Raw genomic sequence first — 22,271 nt, forward strand, 5'->3', positions numbered from 1 at the left:
GAGGATCACAGGTTTGAGGACAACCTCAGCAACTTAGCAAGACTTTCAGCAACCTAGTGAGCCCTTGTTTCAAAACAAAAATAAATGCATAAAACAACAGGTCTGAGGGTACAACTCCGAGGTAGAATGCCCCTGGGTTCAATATTCCCTGGTACATGATGAAGAAAATAAAGAAAGGGAAAGGAAGAAGGGAAGGAGGGAGAGAGGGAAGAAGGAAGGAAAGAAGGGAAGGAGGAAAGAAGGGAGGGAGGGAGGAAGGAAGGATCTCAAAAGTGTTAAATTTGAAAGAGGAAATGCTCAATTTCCTTCATGATACCATATCCTACAAGCGCCATCTCCAGAATGCTCCACTAGCTTCTGACATTTGCCTTAGACTAAACGTCTGTATTCTCTGGTTCCTAGACATGCTTCTGCTACTCCTACTCTGTCACTGATGAATAGTGCTAAACAAAGTAGGAAATGACAAAAGTTTAAAGGAAAGAGCGGAGCAGAAGAGTAAAGAACAAGGACAATGGAGCTAGTTGGCCTTCGTCTGAATCCTGACTTCACTAACTGCTGTGTGACTTTGGGCAGCTAACAATTTCTCTGTGCCTCATTTGGAAAATGGGGATAATCAGAGTAAACTTATAGCATAGGTTTGTTAAGAGGACAAAATGAATTTGGAATTTGCAAAAGGCTCTGAGCAATGGCTAGCATAAAGTACATATAAACTGTTAAATTCTTAGTTCCTTATACTAAGCAGTCCTGTATATGTGATCTCTTTTTTTGAGTGGTCACACTACACCAATATAGAAAACCTTCTGCAAAACTTCCACCACAATAAATAAGCTGAATGACCTCAACCTTAATGCAATAGCAACTTCATCATGTACCTAAGAGTACTTCATATGAGGAGTCCCTCATGCCAGGGGAAAAATTGGCATATTCTAGCTTCATAAGAGCATATTTCATACCTGGATATCACGGTAGGACAGGAGTAAGTTAACAATGATGTCTGAGGTCAGAACCTCAGTATTATCCATACGGAGTTTGATCCGAGCCAGCTCCTTTGCCAGTTCATCACCCTGGTATTTCTCTCTGGCCTTCCGGATGTCATTTAACAAGGTTTCTTTGTAGTAAGCACTGGAGAGGGAGAAATAACCAAAAAACAAACAAACAAAAAACTTCCAGGCATATTTACATGCATCTAGGACTCTCTTCTTTGACATGCAAATAAACATGGTTCTCACTAACGTGACTTAGGCTAACACATGGAGATCTTGGCCCAGACAAGAGCTTCCTCCTAGAGCCAATAGGACACTAAATTTGTTCACATTTTGGAGAAAAGAGCTAGTAAATTATAACAAATAAAAATCAGTTCAATACAACACTGAAACATTTACATTAGGTGTACTAGTGAACACGTGAAATCCCAGTAATTGGAAGGCTAGGACAGAAGGACCACAAGTTCAAGGCTAACTGCAGCAATTTAGTGAGATCCTATTTCAAAATAAAAAATAAAAAGGGTAGAGGAGTAGCTCAGAAGTATAACGTTCAACCCTCAGTACCAAAAAATACATGTATTTTCAAGGATAAAATACTCACAGGACATGTAGAACATTCTACCCAACCAAACCTATTTTCTCTGGTATTTTTAAATATATAGAAGGCAAGAAGATACATTACTTGAGTTGTAGAAAAAAAAATTTTTTTGATGGTACTGAGGATGGAACCCATGAGCATTCTACCTTCGAACTATGCCTCCAGCCCTATTTTTTAAAGTATTTTTATTTTTGCAACAGGGTCTCACTGAGCTGTGAAGGGCCTTGCTAAGTAGCTGAGGCTGTCTGCTAACCGTGATCCTACAGTCTCCATCTGCCGAATGTTGGGATTACAAGCATGTGCCACCAAGCCCAGCTGAAAATTCATTTCTAAAACATTCTTATCTAGTGTCACCCTCTTTGTCATATCCAACACCCAGAATGTTTTTCTAATATAAAATACAAAATTTCCCTTAAGTTGGCATCTAGATAATAATGAGGATATGTAAGAACATTTAAAGCAATTTAAATCTACACTAAAATATCACTATAGTCTCTCAGAGACAAAATTAGTATCATACTTGTTACAGAACCTTGAAAAGTGACCTCATTTGGAAGTATAGAGGACAACTGATAATGACCATAGATTGATTTAAATATCTAGCCTATTTCCAAAATAATTTTAAAAGAAACTGAGCATTGCTAAGCAGTACTACTATAGACCCATTAAGAAGTTGAAATGATTTAACTGTAGAGAACAAAATTAAGCTGCTCATTAAAAAGAGTAGGCTAAATTAAATAATCTTCTCTAAAGAAGGAAAAAACACATCAAATAGAAATAGAACAAAATGTATTTTGAATAATTATAAAACTATGCCACATAAATGTGTACACAGTACCTAACCTGGTCCAATGCTAATAATAGGCCCTCAATTAATATTTAAAAAATGAATCGATATCCCACAGAAAGCATTCGCTTGTAAAATATCAGTGAAATGCTTTCATTTTTTATTTCCTTGTTTGTCATTTGCTTTATACCAATGATGAGCAAATTAGCAGACGCTGCCAGTGTTTAAAATTCAGTCATTAATTGAATGAGTCATTAAGTTGGGTGACAGCCATTGCCCATTTGGTAGACTACAAAGGCATCAAAGATATTAAAGTGTTATTAGTTTGGCCTGATGAATAAAAAGTTATACTTCAGTCTTGTTTCCATGGGTAATTCTGAAAAATTGTTTTAATAAATAAAGAAATGTAATAAGAACAGTAACCTTTAAGTAAATAAACACTGACTTGATTATAGCTTAGAGACACCAGATATGTAACGAACACGCAGCCATTTCTGCTTCCTGTAACCAAGGAAGACGTTGCTAATCAACATGAACTTGGAAATTACTCCAAAGCCCTTCTCAGCACAGGACTCAAAATGGACTTTATAAATCTATCAGAGTTGGTACTTGAGCTAAAAACTTACCTGCCACCCCAGTTATAGATGCTTGGAACCATAAGCCCTACCTACCCCTCCCAACAACCATGACCAGGTACTTGCCAGTCATAAGATGGAATCCACCATCTATGTGTATTTCAAGCCCTTGGAAATAAAACCAAATCAAAAAGTGCTTTTCCTAGCCAAATGTGGTGGTGGTACATGCTTGTAACATCAGTACTTGGGAGGCTGAAACAGGAGGATTGCAGGTTCAAGAACAGCCTTAGCAACTTAGTGAGACTGTTGACAACATGGCAAGATCCTGCTTCAAAACAAAACATAAAAAATGACTGGAGGTGTAGCTTGGAGGTACAATGACCCAAGCAAAATGTACCAGTACCACGAAAAAAGTTATTTTCCTCCTGATACATATATACATCGAATGAGAAATTTTAACCCATTTCTTGCAAAGATGTGACTCATCTGGCAGATTTAAGCTCGGCTCCTTGTCAGACTTTAAAGTAAAGCATCAGAAGAGTTTTCTCCCTAAACATCACTAAAACATGTGTTTTGCAGTAAGGTAATAGTTAGCAAGGCATGACTGAGTCAGGTTTGCAAGGAATGAACCATAAAATATCTGCCATTTGGCCAGGCATGTCTGTAATCCCAGTACTTAAGAGGCTGAAACAGGAGGATTGCAAGCTTGACACAAGTCTCAGCAACTTAGCTGTTGCTAAGTTTTAAAGTAAAAATAAAAAGGGCCAGTAGTGGTAATGTAGCTCAAAGGTAGAACATGACTGGGTTTATTCCCAGTACTGAAAAAAATGTTTGCCACTTGCTGTCTGCACTGGCAAGGGTTCACATATGTCTAGGTTTCCAGTCTTCTTTCCCTCTAAAATCTATAGAAGAAAGTCTGCATCCAGAAAAGAGGTAGCAGGCTAGAAAAGGCCAACTGCTAACAAGAGTGAACTTCATGCCAATTACTTCACTAGTAACCCTCCATGCTTCAGGGTGCCATGATTTGACTCATAGCATGGCACAAGGTCCTTGACACTTTATTACAAGTCAGTTCTGCCAGTCCTTTGGATTTGCTTTTTTATATGCTTTTATTGATGCATTATAGTCTCCTGTCATAAGGTGAATCATGTTGACAGTGATCATTTGTTTAGGAAGTACAAATTCTACTCCATGTGATACAACTTAAGGAATATAATCTTTTAAATTTGCTAACTGCAAACCAACTGGCTCCTCTGATTAAGAAGAAAATGTTTCTACTTTTAGCTTTTAGAATAGAGACACTGAAGGTACAGTTTCTTGCGCACTGAGGCTCAAAGAAGGGAAGTGACTTTCCTCGGACTACACAGTTAGAATCTCACATTCAGACATGTCCATCTGGGGCATGCCATACTACCTATGATGTAAATCTAAAGAGAACGTAGCAGTGTACATTCTGAGGTCAAGAGGGCTATAGCCTGACTCGATGCATACAGGTTCTCAGAGCACAAGAACTTAGTCAGAACACTTGTTGAGGCATTTCAAAAACCTCAGTAACTGAGGTAGTATAAAATCATGTTCATCAATTATTTTAGTTTTTAATATTTTAATTTTAATTTTTTTGGTGGTGGTACTAGGGATTGAACCCAGGGACATTCTAATTCTACCTTGGGAGCCACATACCCAGTCCTCTTTTATTTTATTTTCTTGAAAAAGGGTCTTATTAAGTTGAAGAATGCCTCACTAAGTTGCCAAGTCTGGTCCTAAACCTGCAATCTTCCTGTTTCAGCTGCCCAAATACTGGGATTACCACACCCGATTCAGAAATGATCCTGAAACACAGAATCTCCAAGTCAAAAGAGACCATTGGAAAAAAAATCCATGAGCCGGGTGTGTTGGGAGGCTGAGACAGTAAGATCGCACAGGTTTGAAGCCAGACTCAGCTACTTAGGCTTTCAGCAACTTAGTGAGACCCTGTTTCCAAATAAAGTATAAAATAGGTCTGGGAGTATAGCCCGGAGGTAGAAAGCCTCTGGGTTCCACCCCCAGTACCACCAAAAAAAAAAAAATCACTGAATATAACAATGTCCAATCTGATACTGTGAGCAAGAGAAATGGTGGAGGCAGGAACTATGTACTATGTGCATGTATGTAATTGTGAACATGATTTACATTTTGATATGAGACTATAATGCACCCAAAAAGCACTAAAAATAAGATAAAAAATCACTAACAAGCCAGGCATGGTGGTTCACTCCTATAATCTCAGTACTTGTGGAACTGAGATGGGAAGATCATAGGTTCAAGCCTAGCTTCAATAACTGAGCAAGACCCTCAGAAATTTAGCAAGATTCTGTTTCAAAATACAAAATAAGAAGGGCTAGAGGTGTAGGTTAGAGGTGGAATACCTCTGGGTTCAACCCCAAGCACCCTAAACAAATAAAAAGAAACACTGATTAAACTTCCTTGTTGTCTAGAGAAGAAAAGAAGAGAGAAGAGATGTTATATAGAAAGGGGCAGACACAGGCCCAGTTGTGACCTCTTACTTCCACTTCTCTTTTAGGTTCATCTCAGGAACTCAACTTAGTGAGGCTAGATTACAGGATTACTTTTCTTTGGTGGTGGTGGTGGTAATGATAGGGATCAAACATAGGACCACTCTACCTCTAAGCCATACCCCCAGCCATATTTTATTTTTATTTTAAAACAGGGTCTAAGTTTCTGAGGCTGACCTTCGACCTGTGATCCTTCTGTCTCAGGCTACCAAGCACTAGGGTTACAGGCATGTACGACTGCAACTAGCTAAAATGACTTTTGTTTTTTATTTACTTATTTTGGTGCTGGGGATTGAACCCAGGGGCATTCTACCTTCAAGCTACACCCCCACCCCTATTTTATTTATTATTTGAAAACAAGATCTCAATAAATTGCTGAGACTGGCTTCGAACCTGTTCTTCCTGTCTCAGCCTCCAAAGTAATATGACCAGCCAGAATGACATTTAAATAATTGACCAATGCTTTCCCTTCCCTGAGTATCCTGGTTATTTCAAGGAATTTCACTTCTCTGGGAGTAAAGGGAAATTTCTCCAAGGCTCCCGGGGTTGTTAGTGGCCAATGGGAATTACCCTGAGGTCACGTGGATGTCCTTGAGAAGGTTACTGAACTTGTCCACCAGAGGCATGCACAGAGGGCCCAGGACGATGTTCCAGTTGAGCTGAACATACTCTGAGACTCGCCGCTGGGCATCACTATCATAGCAAAAATAATCACCCCACGGTGTCAGGATGTACGGGATGAAATAATAATTTCCACTAGATGCCTAGGAAAAAAAAGAAACAACAATATTCCAGAAAGTAATTCATGTCAAAGCACAGCTGAGACTTTGGGCAGGTGGGACAGGGAAGAAGAAAATGCTTGAGCATAAACAACTTGTACAATATAACTATGCATATTTTAGGCACAAAAACACTCAATTTCAAAAGCTCTAACACATAAATGACAAAAATTTGGTTTCAAATGCTGAAATAACTTGTATATATCTCTGAACTTCCCTGGTTTCAATGTTAGGGTCTTTAATCTCAGAAATTGTATTGACTTATTATATGCCCTCCAAACCAGATAGAAATGGACCGACCCCACTGAGAACCAAGTATTACAATATGCCATACTGTTTTGCTTTCAGAATAGATGAAAAAGACGTATTACTTGATAATTTCATGCAGATGAACTATCAAACTTTGTTAAATAAAAACTGTTTTTCAAACTGAGCACACCTGTAATCCCAGTACTTGGGAGGCTAAGAGAGGAGGATCACAGGTTTGAGTACAGCCTCAGCAGCAGAAGGCCCTCAGCAACTTAGTGAGACACTGTTTCAAAACAAAAAAATAAAATCGGGATGGGGTATAGCTTGGAGGTAGAATGCCCCTGTATTCAATCCCTAGTATTGCACACACACATACCACACACACACACACACACACACACACACACACACACACACCACACACACATAAAAATTGTTTTTCAGAGCCATGCACAGCTGGCACATGCCTGTAATCCCATTACTTAGGACACTGAGAAAGAAAGATTGCAGGTTCAAGGCCAGTGCTTGGTAACTTAGTAAGACTGATTCAAAATAAAGAATATATAAAATGGCTCAAGGTGTAGGTCAGCATTAAAGCTTCCACTAGGTTCAGTCCCTAGTACCACACAAACAATTGTTTTTCAGAAAGGATATATTATGTAAGATTAGCCTTAGAGATCTTCTGAAAAAAAATCTGTTGAAATTTTTTTATATCCTTAAAAATACTAAGATAAAACAGTATCTTTATTATAAACTATAATTATAGCTTTACTATGAATTATGAACCTTTGTAAAGCATATATATTATCTTTAAATAACATTACTATTTCTGGACATGGTGGCGCACAGAGACAGGAGGATCGCGCAGGTTCGAAGTCAGCCTCGCTGACTTAAGAGACCCTGTTTCCAAATTTAAAAGTATAAAAATAGGTCTGGGAGTGTAGCCCAGAGGTAGAAGGGTTTCCAGGAACCCCAGTACCATACACACACACACACAAAAAAAAAACATTACTATCAATCTTCAATTCTTAGCACATTTGGAGGCTAAAGACACATTTTTTCACAGCATTTTTCTATTATGACCAATCTTTTGCCTACACTATCATATAAAGCTAGTTAACTAGCTTAAAATTTGAGTCTTTTAAATTCCTGTATCTTCCCTCAGTTTTTGGCATTTTGTTTTGTTTTTCTTTTCTTTTTGGTACTGAAAATGTCTATTTTACCTTCTTTTTTTTTTACTAGAGATTGAACCCAGGGTTATTCTACCTCTGAGATACACCCCTAGCCCTACATTTTTTGGAGGGAGAAACAGGGTCTTGCTGGGTTGCTAAGAGTCTCACAAACTTGCTGAGACTGACCCTGAACCTGTGATTATCCTGTCTTAGCCTCCCAAGTGGGATTATATGCATATGCCACCACACTTGGCTTATTTTTTTTATTTCAAGAACATTTACTGCAATCATGAACAAGACAGATTTTGTTAACACTCCATGCAAACTTTATATGCTACTTTTTTAGTGTAGAGAGAGATTAGTACACCCTGGAAACAGGTTGGGCAGTTTATTTATCGCAGAGCACAGCTGGCTGTGTTGGGGTCCCAGATCTGGATCAGTTGTGAATCTGTTCCCAGTTCTCAGGCCTGACCTTAACCAGCGCTCAACCAGAACCAAAGGTGAGGACTTGCCAATGGCCACCAGCAGAGCTGCTGGGTCAGCATTCAGCCTCATTATCAGAACTTGGAATAGCCAGGTGGTGATGCTCCTTGGCAGAAGCTGCAAGTTTTCATCTCAGGTGCTGACAATTATAGTTCTCAGGTTATTAGACTTAATGTGGTTGTGAAGGTGTTCCTGGTCATCAGGCCTTGCACCTATGCATTGCCTGTGATGTGCAGGTGCTGATGTGTTGCCCCTGATACCCTGAGTGTGCTGGGCCATGCTTGTGTTTGCTGCGAGAGTTATACAAGAGCCCTGTACATCATATATGGTTTAAAAAATTAAGTGATACCAGAAATAATTCATCTGACTTCTTCCATTTAAACTAATGAGGACATCTGGGCAATTTGACATAATGTAGCTATAATCTTGGAAAGTATACTTTTTCTCTGAGAAAGGAACATCAAATACAGAATAAGTATACTTCTAAATTTTAAAAAAAATTCATTAGTTGGATGTGTTGGAACACACATGTAATCCTAGTAACTGGAAGGCTGAGACGGAAGGATCACTGGTTTGTGACCGGCCTCAGCAACTCATCGAGGCCCTTGCAAAATAGTGAGACTCTGTTTCAAAAATTTAAAAAAAATAGGGCTGGGGAGTGGAACTCAGAGGCATAATGCCCCTGGGTTCAAACCCCAGTGCCACAAAAAACATACAGATCTATTAATTACAGAGAAAACTGCCAGAATATCATGATCTCAGATAAAATAGAAGTCTTAAGAAAATTTACAACATGGAAAACTAGTTCCAAATACATACATAAAATACATTTTTTGTGTGGTACTAGGAATGGAACCCAGGGGCATTCTACCTCCAAGCTACACCCTCAGCCCTATTTTTTATTCTTTATTCTGAAACAGGGTTTCACTGAGTTGCAAAGGGCCTCACTAAGGAGGAGCTGAGGCTGTCTTTGATCCATGATCCTCCTGTCTCAGCCTTCCAAATGCTGGCATTATAAGCATGCATCACCACACCCGGCTCATGAAATACATTTCTAAGAATTTTTCAGACAGGCGTGGTAGCACACATTTGTAATCCCAGAATTCAGAAGGCTGAGACGGGAGGGCTGCAGTGTGCAGACAGCCTGAGTTACTTAGGTTCTTCACAACTTAGTGAGACCGTGTTTCAAAAATAAAAAGACTAAGCCGAGCGTGGTGGCACACACTTGTAATCCCCACGCTTGGGAGGCTGAGACAGGAGGATCGCACAGGTTCAAAGCCAGCCTCTGCTACTTAGTGAGGCTCTTAGCAACTTAGTGAGACCCTGTTTCCAAATAAAATGTAAAAAAATAGGTCTGGGAGTATAGCCCGGAGGTAGAAAGTCTCTGGGTTCCACGCCCAGTACCACCAAAAAATAAATTAATTAATTTAATTAAATAAAAATAAAAATACTAAAAATTAGGGCTGGGGTGTAGCTCAAAGGTACAATGCCCCTGGGTTCTATCCCCAGTACCACACACAAAAAAGATTTTTTCCTTTTGAATAAGATCTGCTTACATGAAGACAGGTCACATTCTTATTTCTATCTTAAAATATAATTTTCCAGAAGCGGTCTCTCTCTCTCTTTTATATCTTGTTGGGCATCTACAGATCTGCTGTGACCCACTTTAAACACTAAAATATTTTGTTAAAAGCAATTACAAGTGCTAATTGACTAATACATTTTAGACCAGGGCAGCTAACTCTTTCTCTAAGTCTCAAATGGTCAGTGTTTGGGGCAGTTACAGGAAGGCTGGGGGGGGTCCATTATAGCAATAAATGAAATGTAGACCAGCACTGGTTTTACAGAAAGAGGTAGAAAAAACAGGTAAGAGGAACCTGCATAGGGTCAAAGAAAGCTTGAAGGACTGAACTTAAAGCCTGTTCCTGCAAGGAGACTGTAATTACATCAGAATGTCCCTCAAGGCGTCATAAAAAATGATAAACCAATCAGATAACAAGGAGACTAACAAGTGGATATAATACTAATACAGAAGATTAGTTAGAAACTTAACATGGAGATGAGGGAAAGTGACAAAGAAAGTCTGGCTATAACCACTGTCAACCATGAGTGAGGATGGAGAGGGTCAGAAAAACTTACACATTCCCAAGGCTGTGCCCTTTAAGGAATCACATCAAACACTACACACTGCGAGACAGATTTCCCTGAACTAGTCACACCAAGTCACAAAACAAACAAGCAAACAACAAAACAACATGCCCAGTTGAAAGAGAGATCAATATCCAGAGTTGCAACAATATATTACCTAAAATGTTCAGTTTTCAGCAGAAAAGACAAAACATACAAAGAAATAGTATAGAGTGATCAATATACAGGGAAAAAAGAAACAATAACTGCCTTTGTAAGGACCCAGACATTGAAGTTAGCAAAGACTTCAAAGCGGTTATTATATGTTTAAAGAACTAAAGGAAACCATGGTTGAAGAATTAAAGACATGATGGCAATGTATCAGATAGAGACTATCAACAAAGTGAAATTATGAAAAAAGATCCAAATGAGAATTCTGGAGTTGACAAGTATAACAACTAAAATGAAAAATCCACTGAAGGAGCTCAATAGAAGATTTTGAGTAGCAGAAGATATAATCAGCAAACCCAAAGATGAATCAATAGTGATTATTCAAACTGAAGAGAAAAAAGAATTCAGAAAAATGAAAAGAGCCATAATGAAACATGGGATACCATTAAATGCATGTACATGCACACACACATAAAGAAGCAGAAAAATGCTCAAAATAATTGCTGAAGATTCCCTAAATTTGATGAAAAACACTAACTTTTTTACATATCCAAGAGCTAAATAAACTCTAGGTAGAATTAAGAGGTCCACATTGTCATGGTCAACATTCTCACTATCATGATCCAAAACAACTGTTCACACAACTTAGGGGAAGGTAGATTTACCAACTCACAGTTTCACAGCTTTTAGAGATGTTAGTTGTTCAGTCCTTGAGCAGCTGGATCTATGGAGTTCAAGGCATAGTGGCAAGAAGCAAAGAGTAAGAGAACAAGGGCTCTGTTCTCACACCATGGAGGCCAGAAAAAAGAGAAAACAAGCAAGGGAATTCAAAGACAAAAGCATAGCCCTGAAGGCCACAACCCAAGTACCTACCTTCTTTAGCCACACCTTACCGACCTAGGTTACAACCTAGTAAATCCATCACAATAGATGTGCCTTCTGATGAAATTACAACCTTCATGACTTAATTATATGAACTCTGAACATTAACATATGAGCTATACAAGTTTATCTATATCCAACCATAGCACACACTCAGACACAACAAGCATGGTCAAAATTTTGAAAGACAAAGACTGAAATAAAATCTTGAAAGGAGTAAGAAAAATATCTTGTCATGTACAAGGGAACCCCAACAAGCTTAACGTGAATTTTCATCAGTAATGAAAGTCATACTATGATATATTTGAAGTGCTAGAAAAAAGTAAACCAAGTATCTTATACCCATCAAAATTATCTTTCAAACCCGGGCATGGTAGTACATGCTTGTAATCCCAGCTTGTAATTCAGAAGGTGGAACCAGGAGGATTGCAGTTCGCAGACAGCCTCAGCTACTTAGTGAGGCCCTTTGCAACTCAGTGAGACCCTGTTTCAAAAAAAAAAAAAAAACAGGGCTGGATATGTAGCTTGGAGGTGAATGCCACTGAGTTCCATCCACAGTACTGCAACAAAAAATTATCTTTCAAAAATGAAGGTAGGCTGGGCATGGTGGCACGTGCCTATAAACCTAGTACTCTGAAGGCTGAGAAAGGAGGATCACAGGTTCAAGGCCAGCCTCAGCAACTCAGCAAGGCCCTCAGCAACTTACCGAGACCCTCTTTCAAAATAAAAAATAAAATAGGACTGGGAATGTAGCTCAGACATAGAATACCTCTTGGTTCAATCCTCAGTACCTCCCCCCCCCCAAAAAAAATAAAGGTAAAATAGAGATATTTTCAGATAAACAAGCACTGATATAATTCTGTGCTGGGAACCCCATCTTTCAAAAGTAGTAAAAGTTTTTCAGGCTGAAAGCAAGTGACACTAGACAGTAATTTTGATCCACATAATTAAAACAAAAAAATCCCAATAGAGATCGTTATCTAGGCAGTATAACAGTATGATTGCAAATTTTTTCTCCTTTTTCTCTTATTTAAGAAGAAAATGCAGAAAACAATATTTCGGGACTTATATAGAAATATAATCTATTTGATAATAAGAGCAAAAAGTATATAGGTGGGAACAAGATTGCTTTGGAAGAAGGAAATGATACCTAATGATAAACTGAATCCCCAGGAACAATAAAAAGAACCAGAATGGTAAATAAGAAAAGATTAAGCCAGGCATGGTGGCACACACTTATAATCCCAGTACTTGGGAGGCTGTGACAGGAGGATCATGCAGGTTCAAAGCCAGCCTCAGCTACTTAGTGAGGCTCTCGGCAAATTAGTGAGACCCTGTTTCCAAATAAAATATAAAAAAATAGGTCTGGGAGTGTAGCCCAGTGATAGAAAACCCCTAGGTTTCATCCCCAGCAGAACAACAAGTTAATATAACACAAACATATTCTCCCCATCTCCTTTCCTGCCCCATAGATCTCTCTTTGCTTCTCAGTTTCTTTAAAAGACATAATTATAACAAAAAAGTGTTTATAAACATCACAACTAAAGGATTCTGAGTCTCTGTAACAGGTAGTAAATCAAGGTGAAAGAATATAGTCTATTTGGATAGAATTGTTATGTCTTAAAATTGCTTCCAAAACAAATAATTCTGCAGAAAGCTTCTCTACACTATTCCTTTAGCAAACTTGGTCATCCCAAACAGAACAAGAGTAAACTTTGCCCAACCCCTGCTTGAACCCTAAATAAATAAGATGTGAAAATAGAATTTTGAAAGAATATGATGTGTGTCATGGCAGGTTCTTGTTCGAGAAGGCAGAGCAATAGTGGGAGAGGTTGATAAAAGCTTCCCTGTAGTTATGGGAGGAGCTGATCCTTGAAGGAAATGTTTAGCCACAGTTAGAGAAAAATGAATAGAATGAGAGGAAATGTATGAACTCTGAAACTAGCTGAGCAAGTTTTAATAAATAGGACTAAGATGATAACAGGAATCTGGAGAAACCTGGGAAGGTAAAAATACTTCCTTTGAGAAAATCAAAAACTGTATAAAAGTTTAAGAAATTTGAAAGAAAGAAATTGGGACTAATTACTACATTAAAAAAGCAATTGCTAAACTTCCAAGTGAAAGCAAAGGCTTCTGAATCCAAGTACTTTTGTTCTTAAAAAGAGGCCCAAACATTTTCAAATGATGGACCACATTCAGACTTTTGTTGGTGAAGAGACCAGAAATTAACAAGATAAACAATGATTAGCATAATACATGTTCAATAGTGACCTAGGATCAGCTATTTCTAATTGTTACATTTTAAAATGAAACATCTCAAGAATCTGGCTCATTAAAATAAATTTAACAAAGGTAGCTTAGTTTCCTACATAAAGAGGTATCGGAACCAGTACTCTAGCCACATTAATATTTAAACCCTTATTCAAAACACTCCAAATATTTCCAAAAGGATGATTCTGATTTAGTAAATGGAGTGAGAAGGCAAAATAAAAGCCAATGATGTCTGACACCATAGAGGTGGTTGGAAGTAGAAGAATCTGTCCTGTAAAGTTTTATGTCCCTAGCCTAACACTTGGAATTTTTTCAGAACTACTACCATCTATAATAGCATCACCTAATAAACTCCTAGATTACCAGACAAAAGCTTATTTTTATTTATTTATTTTTTGGAGGTACTAGGAGTAGAACCCAGGGGCTTTTCTACCTCTGGGCTATATCCCCAGACCTATTTTCTATTTTATTTGGAAACAGGGTCTCACTAAGTTGCTGAGAGCCTCACTAAGTAGCTGAGGCTGGCTTCGAACTCGTGCGATCCTCCTGTCTCAGCCTCCCAAGCACGGGGATTACAAGTGTGCACCACCACTCCCGGTTGACAAAAGTTTAATTACATACCTTTAAATGCTATCATTTTAATGCCTAATCCACCACCTAACTTAGTCATGCTCTTATTGCTTTACTTTGTTTGAATTTAAATTTTCCTTATTATAAGTTTCACCAAGATGAACACCATTGCATATGGCATCTTATTACTTTGGCCTTTTCCTAAAGGTAGCTTCTCAGTAGTAAAATTACTAAAATAACCTTAAGGGTTTTTTTTTAACCCTGAGGCAATGAGGATTAATAGGGCCAGGCGTGGTGGCCCACACTTGTAATCACCGTGCTTGGGAGGTAGATATAGAATCGCACTGGTTCGAGGTCAGCCGCGCTGGCTTAAGAGACCGTTTCTGAATAAAAATATAAAAATAGATCTAGGAGTGTAGCCCGGAGGTAGAAGGGTTTTCCAGGAACCCCAGTACCACCAAAAGAAAAAGAAAAAAAAAGGAAATAGGGTCTAAGTTGCAAGGTATCTTTTTATAAGTATCAATACCCCCCAAATTATGACTTTAGATTTGCCATTTGTTTACTACATACAACTTATACAAACAGGTTAATTACCAGATTGCAATATATTTGGTGTTCTTTGTAATCCTTTGTATTTAAACATACTAGAACATCTTCTTGAAGAGGTCCATAGGCTCCTCCATACTGATAAAGGGATCCCATGCCCCCAAAAGGCCTACCACTCAGGACTCTCAGCAAATGTATCACATGGAACATTCTAGATGTAACCCTAAAATATCCATGTTCCTTCAGTTGGCCTCATATACAAAGCTTTCTTTGGATACAGTGTACCTCCCATCCACAGTTGCCTGGATTTTCCAAGACAGTTCAGGAAAGCAGACTATGTTGGGACCTCCACTCAGTTGTCTATTGTGTTTGATCATGGCCACTAACCAAGGAAACCTAGGATTTGATCTTAAGCTGCTTCCACTACAGGGTCCCAGGAAAGGCAGCCAAAGGTCCAAGGAGGCTAGGATGAAACACAAGCCAAGGGGCCTCACTATACCCAAATTTGTTTTTATTTATGGCTTGTAGCAGGTGGCAAAGCTGGTTAATAAAGAGCGTAGGAATATAAATTAATTCTTTTGAGCAAATATGACATATAAGAGGTCCCGGATGAACTTTCACAATGAGACTTTCAGCTTGACATTTTATACTGATACAAACATTTCATCAGTGAACACAAAGCCTAGTACAAAGAGGGGAATAATCACTAATGGTGGATTGATGGTGGTTTGCGAGTTCTGAGCAACTGAAGAACGTACACCTTGACTGCCGGCAGAAATGTGGTGTTTTTGAAGGTTACAATAGATCTCATAGTGTAAACAGATCACAAGTCCCGACTGAAAACTGAAATTGAAAAATCCCAGACCATTCCCAAGAAAATTTAGCAAGCTAAGGAACAAACACAGGGCAATGCTTTTTAAAATCAAAATTATTTAATGTGACCATGTGTGACAAAGTCAATTTATTAAGGAAGAAAATCCAAGTTGACACCATTCCGAAAAGACTGATTTACAAGGCTTAAGCTTCATAAATATGTCTTTGTCTAGCCAGTTATAGGAAATTTTTTTTTAAATCAACACACATGGGCTGGGGCTCTCGGGTGGAGCACTTGCCTAGCATGTGCAAGGCCCTGGGTTCAACCCTGAGTACCGCAAAAGATAAAGACTCAGCACACATGCATGTCCAGTCTATAGCATGCACATGAAAGCATCGTATGTGTGCAGGGAAATGATAGAAACAGATGAGAATAGAACTTTTTTTTAAGATGAATGAGAAGAGCACCCCCATTGCTACCTCTCTAAATCTGGTCATAAGAGAAACAAACATACAAACAGAACATACATAACAATTTCAACAGGATAATCAGGCTATTGTACAACTTCAATGTAAATAAGATAACCCCGATAGAAACCTGCCAGGTAGTGCTAACTGACCTATCACAATAGTCTATTTTGTTCATATAACTAAATGGCTATCATAGAGTGACAACTTTTTTTGGAGTTGAAACATACCTACAAATTCACTTCATTGTCTCATTTTATAGATGTGGAAAAAAAGAGACCTAGGAAGGTTAACCAATTGGCTAACAGCAGCAACTAAAGTGCCAGAGAAATCTCAGGCCTTTCCTCTCCTTTCCAGAATTCTTGTCACTATCACTTAAGCTTAATTCTAAAATATCCTTAAGTACATAAAGCTATACAGAGCCGGGCATGGTGGCGCATGCTTGTAATCCCAGCATTTGGGGGGCTGATACCTGAGGATAGTGATTCGTGGACAGCCTCAGCTACTTAGTGAGGTCCTCTGCAACTTAGTGAGACCTTGTTTCAAAATAAACAATAAAGCCGGGCGTGGCGCCGCACACTTGTAATCCCCGTGCTTGGGAGATGGAGACAGGAGGATCCCGCAGGTTTGAAGCCAGCCTCACTGGCTTAAGAGACCCTGTTTCCAAATAAAAAATATAAAATAGGTCTGGGAGTATAGCCTGGAAGCAAAAGGGTTCCATCCCCAGTACCACAAAAAAAAAAAAAAGAATAAAAAAAATAGAGCAGGGTTGAATGCCCCTGGGTTTCATCCCCAGACTCGCTTAAATAAATAAATAAATAAAAATAAATAAATAAAGCTACACAAAATGTCCAACACAAATAGATGTGGGAATAGTGAATTGTATACCACATGAATTATGTCTCAATTTAAATAAACTAGATAGGTGTCCTGGATTCCCGAGGTTTATTCAGTTGGTAGACAGAATTCAATTATCAATCATGTGGTTCTGACATTGGCCTTGTAACATCTAACCTTACCTGTGTGAGATTCAAGAGTTACAGATTTAAAAGTTTTATGATTTGGGCCTCCAGAGTATTCCAATTTAAGAGAATAAACAGGAGCAAGACCACAGACATGCAGAAACAAAAATAAAAAAGACTTTAGTCAAGAATTTAAGATTGAGAGCAGGGCGTGGTGGCGTACGCTTGTAATCCCAGCATTTGGGAGGCTGAGACCGGAGACAGACTCAGCTACTTAGTGAGGCTCTTTGCAACTCAGTGAGACCTGGTTTCAAAATAAAGAATAAAACATAGGGCAGGGGGTGTAGCTCATGGGTCGAATGCCCCTGGGTTCCATCCCCAGAACCGCAAAATAAAAAAATAAAAATAAAAATAGAGAATTTAAGATTGAGATAGAAATCATAGAAAACAGTCAAAGGAACCAAATAAATACTCAAACAGCAATTCTCAAATGATTCAGGTAAAGTAAAATCCTTCCTCCATCTACTATGGGATCAAGCCGCCTTGTTTGAAATTGGGTCTTTACTAATAAAAGTGGCAGAAATGTAGACTTTGAACTCCGAAAACCCAAGGGCATGGAAAGAATAAAAGAAATTTAATTGTCTCTTTAGAAAAGTGTCCCTGAATACTCTAGTCATGTTTGATAATTCTGGATGTTGGGCCATAGCAAGCTTTAAACATGAGGAAAGTAAGAGGAAAAGACCAGGAAAAATTGGTACCCTTGAACTCAAGGCCTAACCATGCCCATAAGCCAATGGGAAGATTTCCAGTATTGAAGAAAATGCCCCCAATATTTCTAATGTCCATTTCTCAAAGAATTTCAGATTTATTGGAATTATAAAGTTAACAATTTTAATGGAACAATGTGTTTCCCTTTATATCCCAGTGACTTTCCAAGTAAAAAAATATAGTCCAGAGGTCAAGAACCAGATTAGTTTCTTAATAACATAGTTTTAATAAGGTACTTTTCAATAATGTGATTCTAACTTGGAAAATTTTTTTTTTGGTGGTACTGGGCTTCCTGAAAGCCCTCCTTCCTCCGGGCTCCACTCCCAGACCTATTTTATATTTTTGAAACAGGGTGTCTTACGCCAGCACGGCTGGCTTCGAACCTGCGCGATCCTCCTGTCTCCGCCTCCCAAGCGCGGGGATTACAAGCGTGCGCCACCACGCCCGGCTAACTTGGAAATTTAACTATGCTTTTAAAAAAACAACTGTGAACTCTGGCTTTAGTACATGACAAATGAGGTTTAACCTGGGTGCAGTGGCACGTGCCTTGATTTCAGTACTTGGTAGGCTGAGACAGGAAGTTTGCAGGTTCAAAGCCAGCCACAGCAACTCAGTAAGATCCTCAGCAATTTAGTGAGGCTGAGGGTATAGCTCAGAGGTATAACTACCCTGGATTCAATCCCCAGTACTAAGAAAAAAATGAGTTCTAAGTTTGCTGTAGTGGTACATGCCTGTAATCCCAGTTCTTGAGAGTCTGAGACAGAGAAAACCAACTTCAGCAACTTAGCAAGACCTTGTTTAAAAATAATCATATAGGGCTGGGGGTGTATCTTAGAGGTAGAATGACCCCAGGATCAATCCCCAGTACCACAAAAATTAAAATCAAGTAAATAAAATGAAGCCTAGTGCTCCTAACAATTCCATTTATAAGTATTGGGTAGAACACCTCATTTTTGTTCTCCTAATAATTTTCCTGAGGCACCGGGAAGGTGCGTGTCTCCAAGTTTCTTCTCTGATAAGGCTGTCAGGTAATAACCCACCAACACAATGGAACAAAATTAATTCTATACCTATCAGTTGTGGAAATACATTTACTAGTCTCAGAGTACATATGATTTATATATTTCTCATATGAAATTACTATATGTAGATACTCAGGTGTGCTACCAAACACTATTTTGAGGAAAAATTTGTTGCCTCAGTTTCTAGGAACTCTTCAACTATCAGTGCCTGTTGTCAGCACTTTCTGGAACTGCCTCAGCTGCAGAAAGCATCTCACCCAAGGTTACATTTCGTCTGATGATGAATGGATGTGGGAGTGTAAAGCCCTGTTCTCATCCAATCCCAGGAGAGCTCAAGAAGGCCATGCCAGCTCCAAACTTCCTCACTGGGTTGGCCAAGGCTGTCACTGAGCCTAAGCCGCAGCTCTTTTCTCCCTCTGCCCAGTCCCAGTCCTGTTTCATTCCTTCCTATGGCCCAGTGTCAATCCTGAAGTCATTCCTTAATAAACCTCCTGGACCTTAAACTCAGTCTCAGACTCTGCTCCCAGAGGAAGTCAACCTGTAAATTTGAAACTATGGTTATTCTTACAAAGGAAAATTAAAACAAAGGAAGTTTAGGATATCTATGGACTAGTACACTAGTGAAAAACCACCAAGAAATTCCAAGGTTTGACAGATGAAAAAGGAAAGGTTGGCTGCACTTTCACCTTTTTGCTTTTAAAAGGTACAACCTTAGCCGGGCGTGGTGGCACACGCTTTTAATCCCAGCATTTGGGAGGCTGAGAGTGGAGGATCGCAGCTCACGGACAGCCTCAGCTACTTAGTGAGGCCCTCTGCAACTTAGTAAGACCCTGTTTCAAAATAAATAAATAAATAATAAAAAATAGGGTAGGGGATGTAGCTTGGAGGTCGAATGCCCCTGAGTTCCATCCCCAGACCCGCAAAAAAAAAAAAAAAAAAAAGAAAAAGGTACAACTTTGACTTTTAATCACATAAATATGTCTTCTTAATTTATTAAAGCCAAGAGTGGTGATATTTGTTATCTCTGAATCAACAGAAAACAGCATAAGAATTAAAATGAATAAAGATAGTACAAGAAAAGCAAAAGTCCTTTTTAAAAAACTCTCTGATCCAAAGCTGAATTATATATTTAAATCAGTCAAATATTAAATTATGAACTAAAATACAAGTGTCAAAGAGATTTCAGTGAAAGATATTTCTTAAGAAAACCAATCCTTAAGATAGGCATGGTGGTACATGCTTGTAATCCCAGTAGTCTGGAGGCTGAGACAGGAGGATCACAGGTTCATAATCAGTCTCAGAAACTTAGTAAGGCATTCTACAACTTAGCAAGACCCTGCTTCAAAATAAAAAAGATAATAGGGCTAGGGGTCAAGTTTAGACATAGAATGCCCCTTGAGTTCAAATTGCAGTACCACAAAAAATATCAATCCTTAAAAGGAAATTAAGATCCAGGTGTGGTGCCGCCTGCTTGTAATCCCACCATTCGAGAGGCAGAGACCTGAGGATCACGGTTCATGGACAGCCTCAGCTACTTAGTGAGGCCCTTCCCAACTCAGTGAGACCCTGTTTCAAAAATTAAAAAAGAAACTAAAAAATAGGGCTGGGGGTGCAGCTCGGAGGTACAATGTCTCTGGGTTCCATCTCCAGTACCACAAAAAGAAAAAAAAGAAAATTAAGAAAACAGTTCCATTTATAAGAACATAAAAAGAATAAAATACCCAGGAAGACGTTTAAATCAGAGACATGAAATAGTTGTATTGAAAACAACAAATCATTGCTGACAAAAACTAAAGAACACCTAAATAAGTAGAAAAACAACCTCTGCCGTGGATTAGAAGATTTAATATTGTTCAGATATAAGTAATAGCCAGGCATGGTGGTGCACGCTTGTAATCCCCGCGCTTGGGAGGCTGAGACAGGAGGATTGTACAGGTTCAAAGCCAGCCTCAGCTACTGAGTGAGGCTCTCAGCAACTTAGTGAAACCCTGTTTCCAAATAAAATATAAAATAGGTCTGGGAGTATAGCCCAAAGGTAGAAAAGCCCGTGGGTTCCACCCCCAGTACCATACATACTAAAAAGATATAAGTAATAAATCTACAGATACAACACAATCCCTATCAACACTGTTTTTGGAGAAATAAAAAAGCTGATCCTTGAGCCGGGAGTGGTGGCCCGGGAGTAGTAGCTCACCCTTGTAATCCCTGTGCTTGGGAGGCTGAGACAGGAGGGTCGCACAGATTCAAAGCCAGCCTCAGCTACTTAGTGAAGCTCTCAGCAACTTAGTGAGACCCTGTTTCCAAATAAAATATAAAATAGGTCTGGGAGTATAGCCCGGAGGTAGAAAGCCCCTGGGTTCCATCCCAGTACCACACACACACACACAAAAAGCTAATCCTCAAATTCATAATGAACTGCAAGGAGCCTTATATGGCCAAAACAAGGCTGGAAAAGAACAAAGCTAGAAGACTTACACTTCCCAATTTCAAAAAAATTACTGCAAAGCTGGGGGTGGTGGCATATGTCTGGAATCCCAGTACTTGAGAGGCTGAGACAGCCGACTTGCAGGTTCAAGGTCATCCTGAGCAAATCAGCAAGGCCCTCAGCAACTAAAAATACTTCAAAATAAAGAAATAAAATGGGGCTTGTGGTGTATATCAGAGGTAGAACACCCCAGGGTTCAATCATCATTATCACAAAAAATTATTACAAAGCTTCAGTAATCAAAACAGTACAGCACTTACATAAGGATAGACATATAGATCAATGTAACAAAATTGAGATTCCAGAAATAAACCCTTACATACAGGTTCAGTTGATTTTGAAATGGATACCAGGACAACTCCATAGAAAAAAAGAGAGTCTTCTCAGAAAAATGTTGCTAAGACAACTGGATATCCACATACAAAAGAATGAACTTGGATTCCTACCTTACACCAGATACAAAAATAAATTCAAAATGGATCAGAGACCTAAATGTCAGAGTGAAAACTCTAACTCTTTTAAACTCTTTTAAAAGAAAACAATGGCCAGGCATGGTGGCACATGCTTGTAATCCCAGCATTTTGGAGGCTGAGACAGGAGGATTGCGGCTGGTGGACGACCTCAGCTACTCCTTAGTGAGGCCCTTTGCAACTAAGGGAGACCCTGTTTCAAAATAAAGAATAAAAATAGGGCTGAGGGTGTAGCTCAAAGGTAGAATGCCCTTGGGTTCCATCCCCAGTACCACAATAAATAAACTAATTAGTCAATTAATTAAAAACAGAGAAGTCACCGGGCGTGGTGGCGCACGCTTGTAATCCCCGCGCTTGGGAGGAGGAGACAGGAGGATCGCGCTGGTTCGGAGCCAGCTTAAGAGACTCTGTTTCCACATAAAAATGTTAAAAAATAGGTCTGGGAGTGTAGCCCGTGGGAGTGTATACCGGAGGTAGAAGGGCTTCTAGGAACCCCAGTACCACCAAAAAAAAAAAAAAAAAACAGAGAAGTCCAGGT

General features: G+C 39.0%; 1 protein-coding gene across 1 annotated transcript in view; it reads right to left on the minus strand.

Annotated features, from left to right (window-relative positions):
* Positions 1–22,271, minus strand: part of MAP3K15 (mitogen-activated protein kinase kinase kinase 15) — a gene marked incomplete at both ends in the record, with an annotated part of 131,200 nt that overhangs the window by 84,033 nt on the left and 24,896 nt on the right. The window contains 2 exons of the mRNA XM_080718806.1: positions 954–1,122; positions 6,066–6,259. Of these exons, the coding sequence (XP_080574932.1) occupies positions 954–1,122; positions 6,066–6,259 (363 nt within the window). The remainder of the gene's footprint in view (positions 1–953; positions 1,123–6,065; positions 6,260–22,271) is intronic.

Source organism: Muscardinus avellanarius, assembly GCF_963383645.1.
Source record: "Muscardinus avellanarius genome assembly, chromosome: X".
NCBI classification, from domain to species: domain Eukaryota; kingdom Metazoa; phylum Chordata; class Mammalia; order Rodentia; family Gliridae; genus Muscardinus; species Muscardinus avellanarius.